Here is a 21,520-nt window from a genome sequence, read left to right as displayed (position 1 = left end):
AAATTAAGTCGTTATAACGAGAAAACAACTCTCGTTATGTCGATATAACGAGAAAATTAAGTCGTTATAACGAGAAAACAACTCTCGTTATGTCGATATAACGAGAAAATAAGTCGTTATAACGAGAAAACAAGAAGGGGGGAAAAAAAAAATGCATGGCCGCTTAGAACTTCCGTAGTTTATGGCAGATTTGTACTATATTTTCATCTACATTATCAAGGGATTCCTGAAATCGCCTGCACATTTTCAAAACCATACGAAGTATGAAAACAATTTTAATTAATTAATTAATTCATTCATTCATTACATTTATATAGCGCTTTTCTAGGCACTCAAAGCGCTTTACATTGTCAGGGGGTATCTCCTCGTCCACCACCAGTGTGCAGCATCCACCTGGATGATGCGACGGCAGCCATAGTGCGCCAGAACGCCCACCACACACCAGCTTATTGGTGGAGAAGAGACAGAGTGATGAAGCCAATCAGTAGATATGGGGATTGTTAGGAGGCCATGATGGTCAGAGGCCAATGGACAAATTTGGCCAGGATGCCGAGGTCACACCTCTACTCTTTTCGAAAGACATCCTGGGATTTTTAATGACCACAGAGAATCAGGACCTCGGTTTAACGTCTCATCCGAAGGATGGTGCTTGTTGACAGTATAGTGTCCCCGTCACTATACTGGGGCTTTAGGACGCACACAGACAACAGGGTGAGCACCCCCTGCTGGCCTCACTAACACCTCTTCCAGCAGCAACCTTGTTTTCCCAGGAGGTCTCCCATCCAGGTACTGACCAGGCTCAGCCCTGCTTAGCTTCAGTGGGTAACCAGTCTTGGGGTGCAGGGTGATATGGCTGCCAAAACTTTCCAGGATTTTTGGGAATCTTCCGGGGATTTTTGGAAAGTTTCCGGAAATTTTCCACCTCTTTGCAACCCTATGCACGCCATGATGCGCTTTAATAACAGCAAGCTGAAACACGGGCAAGGAAAGCAGACAGAATTTACTATAGATTTCACATTCTATAAAGTTCTCATTATAATGCTGTTTATGGCAGATTTGTACTATATTTTCATCTACATTATCAAGTGATTCCTGAAATCGCCTGCACATTTTCGAAACCATAAGAAGTATGAAAACAATTTTAATTGAGGTATGCCTACTGTTGAACAAATATGATGAAAAAAAGCACTGCTGCATTATTATAACATCAGTATTTAAAAAAAAAAACATCTAAAAGCATTATGACTAAAATGTCTAAAATAACTCGGGCATTGCATTTGAGCATGAGACACTGGTAATATGCAGCGCGTTCAGCATGTTAATAAATGTTAAAATCCCAGCGCATCCTATATTAGATTAATCAGATATGTATGTAGCTAACCCAGACATCACTACCCCACTTCGAAGCCATGCTTCTCGCTCTTCTCACGTCAATACTTTGGACTGCATGCTGTGGCCAGCTAAACAATCAGAGCTCAGGGTGCCGCCCAAAGTGCTACTATAACCAATCAGAATTATTATTTTTTTTCCCACAATCATCGTTTTCATGATCGTTTGTCACTGTCACAGCCGAGTACTCGATCACTGTTGCACGTCCCTAGCACCAGCCATCTTCTCAAATTTGTGATGAGAATAATTTATAAATGTGTTATCTAAAAAAAAAACATGAATGAAAAAATGATAATAATCATGTGCACAGATAAATCATAATAAACACTGCTATATTCCTTAAACAAATGGTCATGTTTGATTTCATAGGAGTTTTCTGACAAGAAAAGCTCTATAATTTATCGTTTTAAAGCAAAGAAATTGAGAACCATAAATATTAATATTGCAATTTACTGTTTTTTTTTTTTCCAAATTTATTTAATAATATACTTTTTAATATTATAGTTCAGTAGTGTTATTGCAATAGTATCATTTAGTCTTCATTAAATTTGTATAATTTTAATGAATATATAACTGTTAATTAAGAAAATGACGATGATGATGTTGATGATGATTATTATTATATTGAATGGGGAAAATTCTATTTAGCTGATGATATATATAAATATAATAAAATATTTTATTCCAATGTTTATAAAGATTTCCACAACAAACAGAACAATGTTTTGATAGTTCCACAGTTTTATACACTTTACAGGAGAAATCAAGCTACAAAATGACTGGTTTTTAGTTGTCTCTAAATATTTAGTTAAAATAACACACACAAAATTAAACATAGCATCTGCCTATTTTCGTGTAGGTGTCTGTGGTGACTCGTTTGGAGGAGATGAAGAAAGAGTTACAGAGGAGTGAAGAGGAGCTGGAAAGGAAGGAAAAGCAAGGAGAAGTCGTTTCTGAGAGGTCCACACACTCACTGCCTTTCTATAAACCAATAAACCTTTCAGCTTATGCCTGTAAGTGCACTCATTTCAGATAATGTGTGTGTGTGTTCTAACTGCTGTGTGTGATTTAGGAGTTGGCAGGCTGAGTCAGTGGACAGCGGTTGCAGTAACAGTACAGCGTTTGTCATTCCCTGTCCTGAGAGCCTCTGCGGTGAAGGCATCTGCATGACCTCTGGGAGACGCTGTCTCCAGCCTGCAGAGAGAAATCCAATAGTAAAGGTACTGTGAAGTCATAGCGACTGTATGAATTCTCCTTCTATAGAACTGAAAAGAAGTTCTTGAACAAAAATACAAGCTACACATTTCTGCTCCTAAACGCTCTGGTTCGTTTGTCTGTTAAGGTTCTTTTATAATTAATTACTAAAAATGTTTTGCTTACACATTCAGGATGTTTAAACATTACTTTCTGTTGTAATTGACTTATTTTTTTTATTTTTATTTTCTTCTTGAGATTTACACTGCTGGTCAAAAGTTTTGGGTCAGTACGTTTTTTGTATTGTTTTTTTAAAGAAGTCTTTAATGCTCAATTGTTTTATTAAAACAAAAATGGTAATACTATGAAATATTATTACAAATTAAAATAGTTGTATTCTATGTTAATATATTTTAAAATGCGATATATTCCTGTGATGGTAATTATTCATTACTCCCGTCTTCAGTGTCATGTCATTCTCCCAAAATCATTCTTTCATTCTATTTAGTGATTTGATGCTCAAGAATTTCTGATTATTTTCATCAATGCTGACAACTGTTGACAACATTTATTTGAAGTATATTTTTTTGTTGTCTTTACTGTCACTTTTGATCAATTTAATGTATCACCGCTGAATAAAAAAAGAATTGCTTTGCAGAAGAGCATTGAACTATAAAATAGATCATTAAACACATTTAATTTGTGTGTTTTTAGGTGGACAAGGCAACCAACACAGAAGGTGTGTTTCCAGAGCCAATGAGAATGCGGCCGAAAGAAAGGACAGGCCGCTGGGGTCACAGCTCACCGTTCATGTGCAGCAGCACAATAGTCAGATCTCAGACGTTTTCACCTGGAGCGCGCAGTCAGTATGTCTGTAGGGTAAGCAGAAAAGACCAAAGTCTCCAAACACAGTATGAGTCATTTTATATCACAGTAATGATGTTTCATGATCACAATAGTCACGATAATAAAATTAAGCCACAAAATGTTCTGCATATTGCATTACTACATTGTTTAATAATATGTAAAACATTTTGTGGCTTAATTCAATATATATATTAATCAAGTAAATTAAAATGAAACCGTTAAATTAAAAATGAGTAGACTCAAAGCAAATTATACGATTAGAACAAAATAAATGATAATGAATTGTTTTCCTTCCTTTACAGTTGTACAGAAGTGACAGTGATAGCTCTACTCTACCAAAGAAATCCCCCTTTATCAGAAACACTCTAGAGCGACGAACCCTGCGATATAAACAGGTTGGAATGACCGTGTTGCTGGGTAACACATTTTATTATTTATCTTTTGCTGTGGAAGTGTACTTATGTGTCCATGTCATGTGACCGCAGCAGTCCCACCGCTCCTCTCTGGCTGAGCAGCCCACACGTACCTCTCTGGACCTGGAGCTGGACCTCCAGGCCTGCCGTACACGACAGAGGCAGCTGAGCGAGGAGCTGGCCACGCTGCGGGAGCTCAAACTGCGGCTGGAGGAGCCCATGCAGGGGCCTCGCGGCCCCGCGGACCTCCCTCATTGGGCTCTGCGGGATGAGCGTTTCCGAAACCTGCTACGTGAAGCCCAGAGACAGGTACTGCACATTTACATTTGTCTTTAAAGGGATAGTTCACCAAAAAATGACAAATTTATCATAATTTACTCACCCTCATGTCGTTCCAAACCTGTATGATTTTCTTTCCTATGTTGAACGCAAAAAAAGATATTCTGAACATTGCTAGTAATCAAAGTTAAACAGTTTGTATTGCTTTCCCTACTATGGAAGTCAATGGGGACCAACAACTGTTTGGTTCTTCAGAAATCTTCAAAATACCTGTGTTGAACATAAGAAAGAAACTTATACAGGTTTGGAATGACATGAGAGTGAGTAAATTATGACAACATTTTCATTTTTGGGTGAACCGTTCCTTTAATGTATTCATTCTGACACTTCTCAAATTCACAGATTTAAGTTTTTATTAATTTGGTAACACTTTAGCTGACATAAATGCATTGAACTTTTACAACATTTATTCATCTAGGTCAAGGATGGGCAACTTTGATAGTGACGAGGGCCAGCATTTTTTCTCCTTGATACCAAGGGGCCAGATTACTAATCCACGTCCACACACCTTTTACACCATCTTACTCTATTTCCTTTTTATTGAAGGAAATTAAAGTATAACTAATGTCATTTGTTTTTAAAAATGTTATTAAGTATAAAACTTGTGCAGATATGCTAATTCGGAAGGAAAACTTTGTTGTCAGTGGACAGAAATATTACCCTGACTAGCCAATGTAAACATTTCAATTGCATTGTCTGTAAATTTGCAACAAACAAATATATAGAGGTCCTTTTTAGTAGCCTACAGAACATTCTCAAAACAACCTAAAAGGACAGTTAAATTATTCCATTATTCCAAATGGTACCATCAAATAACCTGGTATCTGCAGGATTTTTAAAATCAAATTTAAGACCTTTAAATACCCTTTTAAGATCTGCACTTCACATTTCAGCCTTTAAACAATTTTTAAGAAAAGGGATGAGTCAAAAGTATCAATTATTATATTAATTTAAACAATTATCATCAATTAATTATTATATTAAATAACACATATATATATCTCTTAGTGTCTTAATTGTTTAGATTTTTATAATGCATTAGCTTTTTGTCGATCCACTGGTTCACATTTAAAAATATGTAGCAAAAATAGCAGATGGGCTTATTGAAAAAGCAAATTCGTTCTCTGCCAGCAGGTGTCACTTTCGGAACTGTGCATATAGTGATTTCCCCGGTAACTGCAGTACACAAAGCTGACCAAGTTTATTCAGTGAAATCGTAGCCTTTTGGAGTTTAATCGTCATATTAATCCATATAGCAATTCTTGTCATTTCGTCCCCAAAGACCTCTTATAATTTAGACTTTTTGTACCATTTAAGAGTTTGCATGGCCTTAAATGTAAACCATTTAACTGAAGACGTTTTAAGGACCCGCGGAAACCCTAATAAGAACATGTCATGCATTTGGCAAAAAGCTTTTGTTGACTATGAATTTTACCTTTGAAATTTGAGGCAAGTGCAACTCTGGCGTCCCCGTTGTTTGTGAGCAGTGGTGTGATGGCGATTTAAATAAAATGCAGATTTCCAAACAATCCAAACATATGGGTATCCCCTTGAACTTGGTAAAAATATAATCTGTTTACCATCTTGACTTGAAAATACTGTTTTCATGGTCAGTTTTTCATTTATTATTTGCTAATGTCCTGAGTGCACGTCCTACTACGCTGAAATTAATAGGGGAGCGGCTGGAAATAGCGACCTCTCCTGGTTGGAGATAGACCTCTCCTGGTTGGTATTAACATCATAAACTGAAAGCAATCTTTACATGACTTGCTTTTCTAATGTTTTAAAATTGATCATCCGAGTCTAATATGATCCAGCGGGCCGTACTAAATGACACTGCGGGCCGTATACGTATATTTAACATTAGCTATTACTATGTTATGAATTAACATCAATTAACAAAGAACAATTGTGTTATTATAAATTAATATGATTTACTTAATTGCTTAATTAAAATTCAGTGTTAACAGATTTAATCTACTGTAAAACTTTCATTTAACACTACCATTCAAAAGTTTGGGGGTAGAAAGTTTCTTGCACTCACCAAGGCTGCATATCAAAAACAAAACATACAATAAAAACAGTAAAATTGCAAAATATTATTACAATTTAAAATAACTGTTTTCTATGTAATTTATTCCTGATGACAAATCTGAATTTTTTTTGTTCAAGATTCTTTGATTAGAAAATTCACAAGAAATATGTCTTTACGGTCACTTTAGATCAATTTAGTGCAGCTTTGCTAAATAAGTATTAATTTCTTTAAAAAAAAAAGTGTAGAAAAGCTTCTTGGACCAAACCCCCTCCCCCCCCCCAACATTATAAGAATTTAACCTTAGTTATTATATTATGAAAGAACATGAACAATGGTATATTATAAATTAATTATTATATATAAATTAACATTGTTTCAGTAACATTTAATGACCTTATATTCACATTGTACATAATGTAGTGTGTTACCATGTATTTATATGAATTATTAATAATTCATTATTAATTATATAAAATTAAACGATTGCATGTGGGGTTTTGTTACTTTTCTAAATTTTGCTTTGAAAATCAGGGTGGTGGAACACCAATTTACCAGACTTCCTAAGAGAAAACGTGCAAAATAGTCTTAAGCCCTATTAGTATTACCTGGTGACCTCCAGTCATTTGTAATAATTGCGGAGGTTGTCTGTGATCTTAATCCCGTGCAAATCGGCCATGTCTGTAATTTGTAATGTAAAAATGCCATATTTCGCTGAACACCGAGGTCCTGTGATAATATTAGTCCCGTGCGAATCGGCATCTCTGATTTCAGCCAGCATTTGGCAGGTCGTATATCATTTTTCGAGGGTTTTTGTTTCTTGTGCGCCTTTTTATCCATCTTTCGAGAAGAATGGAGCTGCGTTGAAGTGTTTGATAGTATTTTGGGTGCTGTCATCATATCGCTACACCATACAATTTGCAGAAAGAGAAAGCTGAAAAGGTTTTGAGGTTAACGTGTTACAAATAAATCAAGCATAAAGCTTGAGATATTATTTTACCCTGGTGAAATGTAAATGACACTGCGCACGAAACTATATTCGTTTTTTTATTTTATTTTATTTTATTTATCCATCTGAACCATAGAACAGGACTCTCAAAGCCTTGACATCTGGGTATTCTGGAGATAAGTCAGTAAATTCGAGTAAAATCACAGGCTTAGCTTATCCCATGAGAATGCTCCACACGAAATTCAGAGATGGGGGGTTCATTTCAAAATCACACAAGGTCCCCAGATAATACTAATCCCATGCGAATAGGGCTTTAAACATGCTTTTAAAGCTATGATTGAGCTGAATTTAAGTAGAGGTCTAAGACACTGAATCGTACATTCTGTTTGAAATCACATTTATAATTGATCATTTCTTTCTCTCTCCCCTCATTTCTCTCTCGCAGACCAAGCAGACTAGACAGGAGCAGAGGCAGGAGGAAGCTGCTGAGAGGAGGTTGCGAAAGGCCTCAAAAGAGGTTTTGCAAATGAGGGGCCAGAGCCACAAAGAGCCCCTCCCTGTGCAGACGTTCAAGTGAGTTGTCTCTTAATCAGCCGCAAAGCACATAGGGATCTTATCGCTTTGTTTCTGAAAAATGCTTAATGTATTAATCTTTCCTGATGCAGAGAGAAGATGGCTTTCTTTACTAGACCAAGATTCAACATCCCGCCTCTGCCAGCCGACGACGTGTGAGCGCCCCCTAGGCCACACTATCAAATATGAAGAATCTGTCTGTTTTTGTTTTTTGTATTCATGCCCATGAAGTAATTAGAACAAAAACGTAGTTATTTGAGCACAAAGATTAAAAGTTATTTGATATGCAACATTCGAACAACAGAAAGCTGTACAAAACAAGCGTGTGTGTGGTTGTGCGTGATTGTGAGTGTGTGTGGTAGTACTAATGAACACGTACACTTATATTTTATGTAATTATTGACATCTTGGCAATTTTTCCTGCTTGTTTAAAGGAGGAAAGAACGGTTTTATAAAAGAACAAAGCATCTTTTTACTTCTGTACGATGTACTTCTGATATTTCGATGTCTTCGCTTACTTGAGGCTGGAAGACGGGAACAAAGTCAGTTTAGACAAATTCACTGTACTGTAACTTATTTTATAGTACTTTTCCTTGAAGGAAATAAAAATGCTCCCTGCTTTTTAATGTATTTTATAAAGCTTAAAACAAATAGCACTTACTGTAAGTGTTTTTGACGTACAGTAGAATGGACATTTTGGCTGATTTTGTTTCTGTTACCTGATTCTTTAAAGTTATTTACTTAAAATTTCACTTTTTTTATCCAATTTTGTTGCGGTTGTCATTGTCCCTTGTGCTGTTATTCTATTAAAATTATTAATATTAATTATTACTTGTACTTTTCAATATATAGACAAATATAATTTTGTATGCTGTCTGTAAAAACGTCTGCAGTGTTACCTTTCTTATGAAGATAAAAGCATTAAAAACGTGAAAGTGCAGCTGAATTTGCGAAATGATCTTTCAAGATCAATACGATTGTTGGTTTGGTTTATTATATTATGTCGGTTTATATGATCTTTAGGTATTTAGTTTAAAGGCTTCTCCTCCTCCATTTTTTTTATCTAAGTTGTCCAGAAGGTGGCGTCTCAAACCTGTTTCTGTCTTCAAATGTGTTTTGGTGGTGTTTCAGGGGGAAAAAACAACGTTGTAGACTACAAAACTGCACACAGTAATCCTTAAATACATAGATATGACACATTATGCTTTGCAATGTCATTTCTTTTTTGCTATGCAATATTTAACAGCAGGACTATTAATGAACCATTACTTGGAGTGATTCAATTAACTTCGGCTAAATGATTCTGGTCCACTCTAGCACTTTTCTGGGTTTAGATGGCTTTGAATAGAAGCACAGCAGGTTTAGTTCAAATGCATCAAATCTGGAACATTAATGAGGTGGAAATCTTAACACTAGAAACAGGAAGACAGTGCTGTTTGTTTAAAAATAGAGAAAAATTACTGTTGTACTCATTAATGATCTTGAAAGCTGCACAGGGGCATAAAACCTCTCATTAAAGAAATTTTCATGGAGAGCTTTGATGTTTGTTTTACTAAAACCACAAATTAGAGGTGATTATCAAATTGCATTCATGTTTCTCCCAACAGCAGTCAACTGAAATGCATTTATAAATAAATCTGTAGTCTGTTGATGATATTACATATCAGAAATTACACTAGGGTGTTAATAGCTTGTTGACCGATTGTATGAAGAAGCATTAATGCGCTTTTTTGTTACTTTATAAAGCTGCCATTCAAAAGTCTGGGGTCAGTAAGCAAATGCATTTATTATAGAAAAGATATTAAATTTAAAATGCTGTTAAATAAACAATTTAAATAAATGCTGTTCTTGTGGAAAAAAAATCATCTTTGAGTATGACTGATACAAATGTTTCGAGCATCAACTGAGGGAAAAAAAAATATTTAAAAAAAATTAAAATGTAAATTTTTTTAAATTGGAATACATTTCACAAAATTACTATTTGTACTGTATTTTTGATGAAATAACTGAAGCCTTATTGAGCATTAGAGACTTATTTAAAAAAACAATTACAAAAATTGTACCAACACCATTTTGAACTGTAGTGTACACGATGAGTAAATCCTGATATTATTTTCATCCTAAAGTGAATTTAATATCAGTACAATCTTATCTTTTCAACCACTCGAGGCTCAGAATCTGTGCTCTTATTATCTAGTGTTCTTAATAGTTAAAGCAGCTGTTGGGGGAGTACTTTGTTTTCCATCAAAGCCCTCACATTCCACTGTGTTATGAAATCACAGTGATTTTAGGAAGCCTGGTATGTAAACACTCCTTACCAGTTTCCCTTGCAAGCTTATCCATATGTTCAGTGTGTACTGCATTTAATTAGTCTCATGCTCCATCTTCACATGCCAGTGAAGCGAGTGACATACATCCTCACGCACCGCATGGAGATTAATGACATGCTCAGCCGCTGGCACAGGCTGAAATACACAGCAACGCTAGGCCTATCTTTCTCTATTTCTGCCAGTAAAGCTGTTTTATACAGAAATCCCCAGCAGAGACCCTGAAAGTCATGACCCCAATTCAGTCTGCTGCAACACTCAGTGTTGCAAAACCCCTAGTGGCTTTGTTGCCTGAAATAGTCAATAAATGCAATTAAGTAATGCATATGAATTTGCTGTTGTCATTTAATGAAGTCCTCTTTGTTCCTGTCACTGTCATACCAGATGGTCACCTCTGTCCTTTCACAGATGTGTTGTGGTTCGCTGGTGTTAACAAGCAGGGACGAGAATGAATTTGCAGCAATATCTGAAAAGCAGGTGACAAACATTGGTCATTTAGTCCTACTGGTCATGTGTTTTGGTTCATTATTTCTCCACAATTGAATGTTAATTTAGTGTTCTGTCAATAATTATGGCAATGTTTTGGTATGCTTATTGTTGCTTTACCTTTATATGGTTCATGCTGCCTTAAAACAAAACAAAATAAAGTTTTTATCATATGTACATTTTTCAGTGATGATTCTTCGGGCCAAAATCTTTCTTAAGACTTCTTTAAAACAAAACAAAATAAAGTTTTTATCATATGTACATTTTTCAGTGATGATTCTTCGGGCCAAAATCTTTCTTAAGACTTCTTTAAAACAAAACAAAGACTTAAGACTTCTTAAAGGTTCTTCTTGAAGTTATAAAGTTACAAAATATATTCATTGTGCTGATCGATGGTCGTCTTAGACTTAATACGGACACCTAGAGGTGTGACGGCAGTAATAACAAATCAAAAGTTACCGACGTGAGAAATGTGCTATTCAGTCAGCTCAGTGATTATTTAATTAGCATTCGGCTGATCATGTCTCAACATGTCAGTCCTCGAGACCCGCTTCATGTGAAACAAAACAACTTTTTAAGGAAAGACATGATCTGAGTTTCATCGCATGTATGGCCTATACATGATAAACACATCCCTATACCTAAACATCCCCCCAAAAGTATTTTTTATTTAGGTAAATACTGTAAGTGAAAAATTCTAATTGAAACAGGAAATTTAACATTTTCTGAATTGTATTTACCCCAGATTTCCTACTGCTTGGCTTAAGTTATGTTTATATTGAGTCATTCACAGGTGCCTTAAGTTACCAAGCTTTCTATGATTTATTTGGCTTTATGTCTTCCCCTAGTCCCTCTCTCTAAGTCTTACAGGAATGAAAAGGCCAAGGAAACGGCTTTTCTGGAGAACAGCCACTATCTCTTTCTACATAAACATTTTCCTAGCAGGCACATTGCCTCCCAGGAAATAGTGCTTTGAATTCATAATAGCCATGAAAATAAACGTCAGTATCCGATTTGATTTATCAGGCAAGGTTAGGTAGAAAGCTTCTAGATTGAAATGGTCCATGTGGTCATTGCCCTGCAAACTATAATAAAGAAATAAACACATAAAACTGTAGAATGTTGCTAATAAATTACACATGTAATAGCCTTTGAAACAAACCATCATATAAAAAAAATCGAATTTCTTTAAAAAATAAAGCTGGAAAATGTCAAACTTTGAACAAATTCTCTCCAAGTTAAAATAATGTTGAAATAACAATTGTTACTCTCTCTAAAATGTACGATAGGTCTGTTTTTCTCTCAAACACAGTTTTGCTCTGAGTGGGAGTGAACGGTTAGAATTTTGGCCCTTGACTCCTTAGGTTTTCTACTGCTTCTTGCTGCCTTCTGTCAGCATCAGTAGTCGAGGAGGAAGCAATAAGAGACTGATTCTCCCACCCACATACACTCTATGTGACTGGAATCTTTCTCAGCTACACACAGAGACACAGACCTGCCTTCCATTGTGTCCATTTCAACAACTCTACACTCGCTACTAATTAAGACTGCATTTAAGGCACACGCAAGTAGGTATGCAGAGAAAAAATGACTAATGCTATGGTCAGCATTGTTAAAATATTATGTAAAATACCAATTTTTTTTTTTAATGGTATGGAAAAGTGATCCACACATATAAAAGATAAAGTCAGTTTGTTAGCCCTGTAATTATATCATAAAATCAGTTAATCAACTCATCAAATGTGACAACACATCTCAAAGCTTCAACAAGCCTATCGGTTCCTCTCTTTTCCCTTTAAGCTTGATAGTCAGGTCATGATCATAGAAGGTGTGAGGGTTTGAGTGATAAAGAACTTTCTTCTTGGCTTGTGTCTGCTGCGTGTTCACTGTGAACAGGAAGGCAATGGGTTGGCCGTTAGCACAGGCTGCACAAAGCACACTTGTTTCTGTCTAATTGAATGTAAGGGGTTGTGGACAGGCCCATTCAGCCACACTGGCACAGGACAAGTGCTGTCAGACACATTGCATGAAGGACTTCTATTTAGACCATTTTTTTTTGACTGTCACACATCAAAGGATCAAGAGTTTGGCCCACATTTCAACAAATCTAACTCTGTTTGGGTTAAATGATTAGCTGACTAGAATGTGAAGGTCAAACAGTAAATGTAATTTATTTCTATCAATAATAAGTATTATATATAATTATTATCATTTTAATATAAATATTATAGGAGAGTTACATTCATTGTTAATTGTTTGACCCTTATATTCTAACTGTCACAATCCCGTTCAGAAGAAAAACATTCAAACAGGTTTCCACAAACTAAAGTTTCTTTAATAAAACAAACTCAGGTAATCCAAATATAAGAAGGCAACGGCATGTCCACAAACAATACCAGACAACAACTGAATGAAAAGGAGGAACTTAAATACACAGGGTGATAGAACTCAAATGAAGAACAGGTGATGACTCGTTAATTAGAAACCATAGTAACAAACAAGGAGTGGGAAACTTGAACAAAGGAAAACTAAACCAAAACAGGCAGTTTGTGACACTAACCATATATTCTAACCATATTCTTATTATTATTGTTGATGTTGTTGTTGTTGTTATTAGTCTTATGGTTTTCTGTTATTATTATTAGTTCCGGTCTTCTAATTTTTTTGGCTAGGCAGCTTACCAAGAATATTTAGTATAGGCAGTAAAATTGTGACAATTATGATGGTTAATAATAATAATAATAATTAATTGTTAATAATAAAAAACATTACTATTATTATTATTATTTATAGAAATAGGACTTATAGAAATATTATTTTTAATAATATTATAATAATATTATGTTTGACTCATATTCTAACCATCTAATCACATAAATATATCTAAAAGTAATATATTTGCCATAATTCATATTCAAATTATATTTTAAATGTAGTCACTTTGTGTGAATGTTTGACAAATGTTATGTACCTATGAAGTTGATGTTGTTATGTGTTGTCACAGATGCATTTTGCTATAGTGGGAGCATGAGCTGCATGTGGCATTTCATCTCAAACAAAGAGAGAGAAAGAAGATAATCTTGAGACACTGTTGTGTTCTTGAGTACTGTCTGTTATTCAGTATAGACTGCAGTAAGTCTGTGAAGATCCCCCTGCCACCGACTCATTGCGTCATAGTGTGGGAACCGAGTGGCCCGTTTCTGCCCTTTTGCGTACTTCCCCCTCTCTCCCACTCAACTGGACATCTCCAAAGGAAAACACCCCACTCTGCTAACCTCTTGATGAAAATCTCCAGAGAACAGGTTAAAGAGACTATTTTACAATCTAGTAATGTCTTCATTTTACTTGACTTTTCAGCAACCATTTGCACTCCAGATTTCTTTCAGAAGTTATTCTAATATGTTGATTTGGTGCTCATAAACATTTATTCTTATTTTTCAGTATTGAAAACCGTTCTGCTTAATATTTTTGTGAAATACTGTGATGCATTTTTACTGGTTTGTTTGATCAACTAAATGTATCCTTGCTAGATAAAAGTATTAAAATCTTCCAAAAAAATGTACTTATAAAACTTAAGTTAAACTTAAATCCATGCAGAAATACAAGGTGATGGTGTCACTTGAATAATAATAATAATAATTATTATTATTAAATAATAAATTTTCAGTTAAATGATTGTCATACGTACTGCAATAATAAATACCTTACATTAAATGTCTGCAAAAAAAAAAAAAAACTAAAATTGAAGGACTACAATTGGAAAGAAAAACAGAGCAGAGTTTCACTTTCCCCATGGATGGGGTTGTTTCTCTGTGGGCCAGAACAAAACGGCAGGGAAAGAGGGCCAGCTGTGGTTAGGCCACAGTCAGGGAAAGACTTACAGCTTTATTGTTCTTCTGATGTGGTCAGCTAAAGCGATTCTGTGCTCTGGATAGCCACTCGGTTCTGGAGCTTTCTTGTAATATAATTCTATCAGTTTGTAAAACACTGCTGCACATTCATTCATGTAAATATTTGAGTAACCACTGTGGCTGAATATATATATATATATATATAAAATAGACCTCATTATTTTATGATGGAGTGATTCATACGATATGTTCTACATATTTTTATTTCATTTTCCAGCTTCTATCTGGAAAATACTAGCAATTTTTTTTAACAAGCTTTCTTTTTTTCAACAAGAATGACTCAAGGATAAAACTACTCAACCAAGCTTCACAAACAGACAACCACAATGGAAAACGAGATTTCGTGGCAGATATCAAAGCCACTGTAAATCAGATGATTTAATTCCACACTACAGGTGCCAAAACCTTTCCTGGTGTTTGGTTGCTTTTCCCCAAATTATGGCTGAGCACACAAATGGAGTCTGAAACTGAGCATTATACACAAAACCTGCAATAACACCAGAGTCAAATGTGATCCCTCACAGAATAAACGCTGGAAGAGCTCATAAGAATCCATGAAAATATATAATTCTTTAACAGAAATGTCACTTTCATGACATGAATGATGTAAATATCACATATATGCATCTATGTAAGCACTAATAAATGTAGGTTTTGATTTCATCTGAAATAGTCAGATAAATATATGATCTGCACAGATAAGTGAGGAGATTAAACCACTGAAAAACTATTTCTGCTTTTCCTACAGGAGAATTGGTTGTCACAATTTTTACTGCATTTTTTATTTACCCGAATATTTGTTTTTGCAGGCTGGCACAAACATTGCCAGTGTTCATTAGAAGGTAGGTTCATCAAACAGCTGTGACCTCAGATAAAAAGTATAGTAACCACTTGGTCACAGCCATATACAGTAGGAATTGTTTATTTTTGTTATGGATACACTGTGTATAATACTGATGTCATATGGCTTACGTTAACATTAAACCAATTTTACATTACATTAAGTTAAACCAAACATTTACACCATTCCTATACCATAAAGACAATCATTACCATAAAGACATTTATAATGTTACCAAAGATTTCTATGTCAAATAAATGCTGTTCTTTTGAAATTTCTATTCATGAAAAAAAATCCTGGACAACAAAGTAATGCTGTTGTAATAATAATAATAATAATAAAAACAGTTAAGCAGCACAACTGTTTTCAATATTGATAACAATACAAAAAAATCTCTTAAACACCAAATCAGCACATCAGAATGATTTCCAAAGGACTGTGTGACACTGAAATCTAATGGCTGCTAAAAATTCGGCATTGCCAATACAGGAATATTTCACAATATACGTTCTTTTTTTGTGTTAATAACAGCCTTGATGAGCATGAGAGACTTCTTTCAAAAACACAAAAATAATCTTACGGAGAAACTTTTGAACAGTGGTGTGGTGTTGTTTTTAATTTTCAATAGCACATTCTAGAGAGGCAATATAATGTGTGCCCAGCATGATTAAATCTTGCCTCCTTGCTGTTGATTTCAAGCACTTTTTATACAAACCCGATTCCAAACCCAAAATGAGCCAATATTTGGCATGACATTTCAAAATGTCTCACTTTCAACATTTGATATGTTATCTATAGTCTATTGTGAATAAAATATAAGTTTATGAGATTTGTAAATGATTCCATTCCTTTTTACTCACAATTTGTACAGTGTCCCAACTTTTTTGGAATTGGGTTTGTACTTTGATTTTATCGTACAGGGTTTTCCACAAGCATTTCCTTCAATTCTTTGGGCACACTGGATGCAGGTAAATGAAACACAAGCAAGAAAAATTTGTGAAAACTCTGAACAGACCTCCTTCTTTCAGTAGTGGTCAGGCACTGGCAAACGGCAGTAGATCAAAGGTAGTGAAGGAAAACAGAGGAGGATGTTTCTTTCATCGTCTATGTTCCTCATTCCCCACAGAAAAACGACTGGTATTGCCTGCAAATCATTCCTACAAAGGTCTCCAAAGAAGTCAAAAGCCTCTTTAAAGCATCTTACAATATGTGTGACTTGCATATTAATTTAGGTAAATGCTAGTCATTCTGGTGGACTTCTTTACTTTCTCAAGATGGGGTGGGATGTTATGCAATTGAGAATATACATGCATGGTAGGGGTGCGTGGTTGATGTTATGCAATTGTGTACATATGGGTTGAGTGCATATGTGTGTATGTTAGTGGGGAGGTGTGAAGAGAGGTGAATTATTGACATATGGCGTGGTTACTAAAAAGATTGTTTTTATGGACTTAATATACTTTTGAAATACTATATTTTATATTATATATGTAATATTGAAATATAATATGAAAAATATATAATATTTAATATATTATTATTATTATATATTTAATGTGAATCATAAAATGTTATATTGTAGAATGCAAGACTAGATGTGTGTGTGTGTGTGTGTGTGTGTGTGTGACCCTGGACCACAAAGCCAGTCATAAGAAGCACGGGTATATTTGTTGCAATAGCCAACAATTCATTGACTGTCATTCAATTCAATTCATTGTATGTGGTTACTAAAAAGATTGTTTTTATGGACTTAATATACTTTTGAAATACTATATTTTATATTATATATGTAATATTGAAATATAATATGAAAAATATATAATATTTAATATATTATTATTATTATATATTTAATGTGAATCATAAAATGTTATATTGTAGAATGCAAGAATAGATGTGTGTGTGTGTGTGTGTGTGTGTGTGTGACCCTGGACCACAAAGCCAGTCATAAGAAGCACGGGTATATTTGTTGCAATAGCCAACAATTCATTGACTGTCATTCAATTCATTCAATTCAATTCATTGTATGGGTCAAAATTATCGATTTTTCTTTTATGCCAAAAATCTTTACGATATTAAGTAAAGACCACGTTCCATGAAGATATTTTGTAAATTTCCTGCCATAAATATAGCAAAACCTAATTTTTGATTAGTAATATGCATTGCAAAGAACTTCATTTGGACAACTTTAAACGCAATTCTCTCAATATTTAGATTTTTTTTGCACCCTCAGATTCCAGATTTTCAAATAGTTGTATCTCGGCCAAATATTGTCCTATCCTAACAAACCATACATCAATGGAAAGCTTATTTATTCAAATCTCAATTTCAAAAAATTGCATACGCATATACGTATATGAAGACTTAAAGCGTTAGTTCACCCAAAAATGAAAATTAGCCTATAAATTACTCACCCTCAAGTCATCCTAGGTGTGTATGACTTTCTTCTTTCAGACGAATCCAGTCAGAGTTATATTAAAAATGGTCTTTGATCTTTCAAGCTGTTTAATGCAACAAATAAAAATGTTGCATGCATCAGTCCAAAAGAAGTTAAATAAAAAGCAGCCATCCATAAAAAAAGTGTCTCACACGGCTTCGGGGGGTGAACAAAGGCCTCCTGTAGCGAATCGATGCATTTTTGTAAGAAAAATATCCATATTCAAAATGTAATAATCACTTTAATCTAGCTTGCGCCAACAGTTTGTTCACGGAAGCAGCTCCGGGCGGATGACATATGAGTTCAGCGTTGCGCATGCGCTTGTGAGTCTTGTGAAAACCAACGTTTGTTAACAGGAGCAAAGGAAGCAAAGTTTCCTTACTTTAGCAAAGGAAAACCAGTCTCCTCTTGGTTTATATCGAAATCCTCTGACATTCTTCTTTACAAACTCTCGTTTTGTACTTCTAATAAATGACCGTTGTTTTGTTTTGATCTCTCCGCTGCGTTTCCGCATGCGTCACTTCTGAGCGGCGCATTTGCAAAGCTGACCTCATACGCCATCCGCCCGGGAACTGCCTCCGTTTACAACAGTGAGCGCAAGCTAGATTAAAGTGATTATTTTACGTTTTGAATATGGATATTTTTCTTACAAAAATGCATTGATTCGCTACAGGAGGCCTTTGTTCACCTCCCCCCCGGAGCCGTGTGAGACACTTTTTATGGATGGGCGCTTTTTATTTAACTTCTTTTGGACTGATGCATGCAACACCCGCTAAGTGGCATTAAACAGCTTGAAAGATCAAAGATAATTTTTTATATAACTCCAACTGGATTCGTCTGAAAGAAGAAAGTCTTATACACCTAGGATGACTTGAGGGTGAGTAATTTATGGGCTAATTTTCATTTTTGGGTGAACTAACCCTTTAAGATGCAATAACCTCTATGTCCATCTGAGATTTTTCTTTTACATGAGCATGTTTATCAGGCTCCTATGACAATAACATTGGACATTTTAGAAAATAAGGCATTCAATAACTGACTAATAATCTTTTCATTGCCATTAAGGAGAAATGACTGAACCTAATAATAGGAGCCTGATAAAAATGCTCATTTAAAAGAAAAAAATCTCAGAAAAATCTCTGACGAATTTAGAGAATTTTGCATCTGAAGTCTTAATATATATATATATATATATAGCCAACTTACCAAAAATATTGGTTATATAATTTCTCTAAATGTGTGGGCTAATTTAAATAGCAGACAACAACTAAGGAAAAAACTCTCTCAGCCTTTGGCATCAAGTGTGTTGTATACCTGCCAACAATTCTGCTAAAGTACTAGGAAATAAAATTCCATATACTCATAGTGAAACCACTTGCAAGCCCCATTTACACATAGTCAAACTATGGAATGAGAAACAATCGCATGCAAATAACACTATGCACAATGATGGGTTTGTGCAATAATCAAACTGTCAAGACAAGGAAGGGCCCACATTTTCTTTTGGCTAGACAGCCACCAAAACTGCACTTGACAAGTGTACTTGATTTATGCTGTCAGTTAGCACACAGAAAGCTTTTTTTAAACACAAACAAGTTTTATAGGCGTAGAGATGCTTTATTGTGTGGTTAGCGCTGCAGAGTAAGGTACACTGCATTGAACTAACAAAGCACATTTAACAAACAGGGTTAGCCGCTACGCTAACTAAGCAAGAATCTGTCATTTGGAACCCATTAGCTGATTTAACATCCTGCTGTGCTGAGGAATGTCGTATTTACCACCAAAATTGGCAATGCAAATGTTTTAAAACAAGTTACGTTCAACATAAAGCTGAATGTTTGTTTTTCGGATGAACTATCTGCCACTGAAGGCTAGCAAGATGGTTCTTCTATTGAAACATTTAGCATTTTCTCACTATTTCTTATATGCTGCTCATTTCACGAGACCACTCAAATAAATATGAATAGGAGAAATAATCATGTTTAATATGGCTGCATGAAAGAGCCAATTGATTCGTTTGAGGCAGTTTGTTTACTCTGAATATGCATATGCATTTTTTTGCGTAAAATGTATAACATATATTATTGTAAAGTTAATATAGAAACAGTTTTGGCTCTTTGTATCTGTAACATAAAAAAACAGTATTCCAATAGCTATATAATTTAAACCTGGAAATGAACAGAATTTTTAATTTTGAGAATAATTTTTTCTCACTTTTAATTCAAAATGCCATATACATATGTAAGGGATAATCAACGGCTAGTCGTGCATTAAAGGATGTTAAATGCACGACGTGGAGGCAAAGAACCATCCCTCCGCGAAGTGCATTTAAAATCCTTTAATGCACGACTAGCCGTTGCTTATCCCGCTTATTCCATGGTCATTTGCCAAGTTATAGACAAGTTAAAACTAGTATTGCTCTTTGCAGCACAATATTTGACTGAATGGGTAAAATGACCCCATTTTTTTTATCAGTTACAGCACGTTAGCGCTAGCATTCTACCCGCTTCAAATCATACACAGAGATGAAATAGTGCGGTAAGCAGTGTTGCCAACTAATTTTCAGGGTAAGTTGCTAAAGGAAGTTCGATTTGTTGCTAAAAGTTGCTAAATGACGTTGTGATGTCATTGCGTGATGACGTCATTATGTAATCACGACGCAAAATTGTGTCACTACATTAAAAAAATATATATTTTTATATGTTAATTTAGATTTGTTCGTAAAATAATATAAATGCATAATATAATGTTAAAATATAAATAACTTTTTTTATATACAACATTGAATTATTGAACACATACACATTTTTGAATGATTACAAGTTTTTTTATTAGCTAGTAAACTAGTAAAACTACACATTCTGAACAATTATAGTTTTAAGCAGTGTATTAGTAGTCAGTATGCTACACTCTAAGAAAAGAATTCACAGGTTTTTACCTGCATTTTAAATTACGCAGTGTATTTTGTGTTTCGGGTTACAACGGATGATGGAGAACGGATAATGTCCTGGAAAATTACTAGTACCTTTTCAATTTTTCTAGATATTTTTCTTACAGTGTACTAACTGATCAACAATCACAGGTACAAGCTACTAACGAGGTGTATCATAAATGAACAATTATTATTATTATTATCAAATTGAACAATTGCAAATAGCAGTAACTTAATTCACGTGATGTGTGTACTGCTAGGCATCTTTGGTTTCCTCTTTTTGTGAAATTTAGATGGAAAATGTGTGCCTTTTTATTGTTTGAGCCACTTATCAAAGGTTGCTAAAAGTAGCCAAATAAAATTTAAAAGCTAAATTTGTTGCTAGGTGCTTTTGGAAGAAAAAGTTGCTAGGGTAGTCTGAAAAGTTGCTAAATTTAGCAACAAAATTGCTAAGTTGGCAACACTGGCGGTAAGACCAAATTTATTTGAATGAATTATAGCATGTATTTCAATTAATTATCGATCGATCGTTTGAGAGAGAGAGAGACAGAGAGAGATGACAGTTGTGTGTACCTGCGTGCTGCGCATCTCTCTGTACAAACAATTACTTCAAAAACTTTTACCACCTGGTTGCTGGGGAATATAATGTAGCGATCTAGTATCTAGGCTATTTTATTAATGAAAATTACGGGGAAGAGTTGACAAGTTTGTGTGTGTGTGCAGCGCAATCAGCGATCTTTGACCTCTCTCTCTCTCTCTCTCTGTGTGTGTGCGAGTGATGTGTGTTGGTTAGTGTGCATCAATTAAAGCAGCGCATTAATATAGGACGG

At 34.8% G+C, this 21,520-nt stretch overlaps 1 protein-coding gene across 2 annotated transcripts in view; it reads left to right on the top strand.

Annotated features, from left to right (window-relative positions):
• Positions 1–8,595, top strand: part of LOC107590624 (protein WWC3-like) — a 59,609-nt gene extending 51,014 nt beyond the window's left edge. For both annotated transcript variants that reach the window (XM_016279492.1, XM_016279491.1), the window contains exons 17-23: positions 2,249–2,349; positions 2,462–2,609; positions 3,298–3,462; positions 3,753–3,845; positions 3,936–4,172; positions 7,629–7,756; positions 7,849–8,595. In XM_016279492.1, the coding sequence (XP_016134978.1) occupies positions 2,249–2,349; positions 2,462–2,609; positions 3,298–3,462; positions 3,753–3,845; positions 3,936–4,172; positions 7,629–7,756; positions 7,849–7,915 (939 nt within the window). In that variant the 3' untranslated portion in view covers positions 7,916–8,595. The remainder of the gene's footprint in view (positions 1–2,248; positions 2,350–2,461; positions 2,610–3,297; positions 3,463–3,752; positions 3,846–3,935; positions 4,173–7,628; positions 7,757–7,848) is intronic.
• Positions 8,596–21,520: the final 12,925 nt, after the last annotated feature.

The sequence above is a fragment of the Sinocyclocheilus grahami genome, unplaced genomic scaffold (genome assembly GCF_001515645.1).
Source record: "Sinocyclocheilus grahami isolate Dianchi unplaced genomic scaffold, SAMN03320097.WGS_v1.1 scaffold131.1, whole genome shotgun sequence".
In the NCBI taxonomy this organism is placed as follows: domain Eukaryota; kingdom Metazoa; phylum Chordata; class Actinopteri; order Cypriniformes; family Cyprinidae; genus Sinocyclocheilus; species Sinocyclocheilus grahami.
Note: the sequence above shows the minus strand (reverse complement) of the source record. Positions and strands in the feature narration are given on the sequence as shown.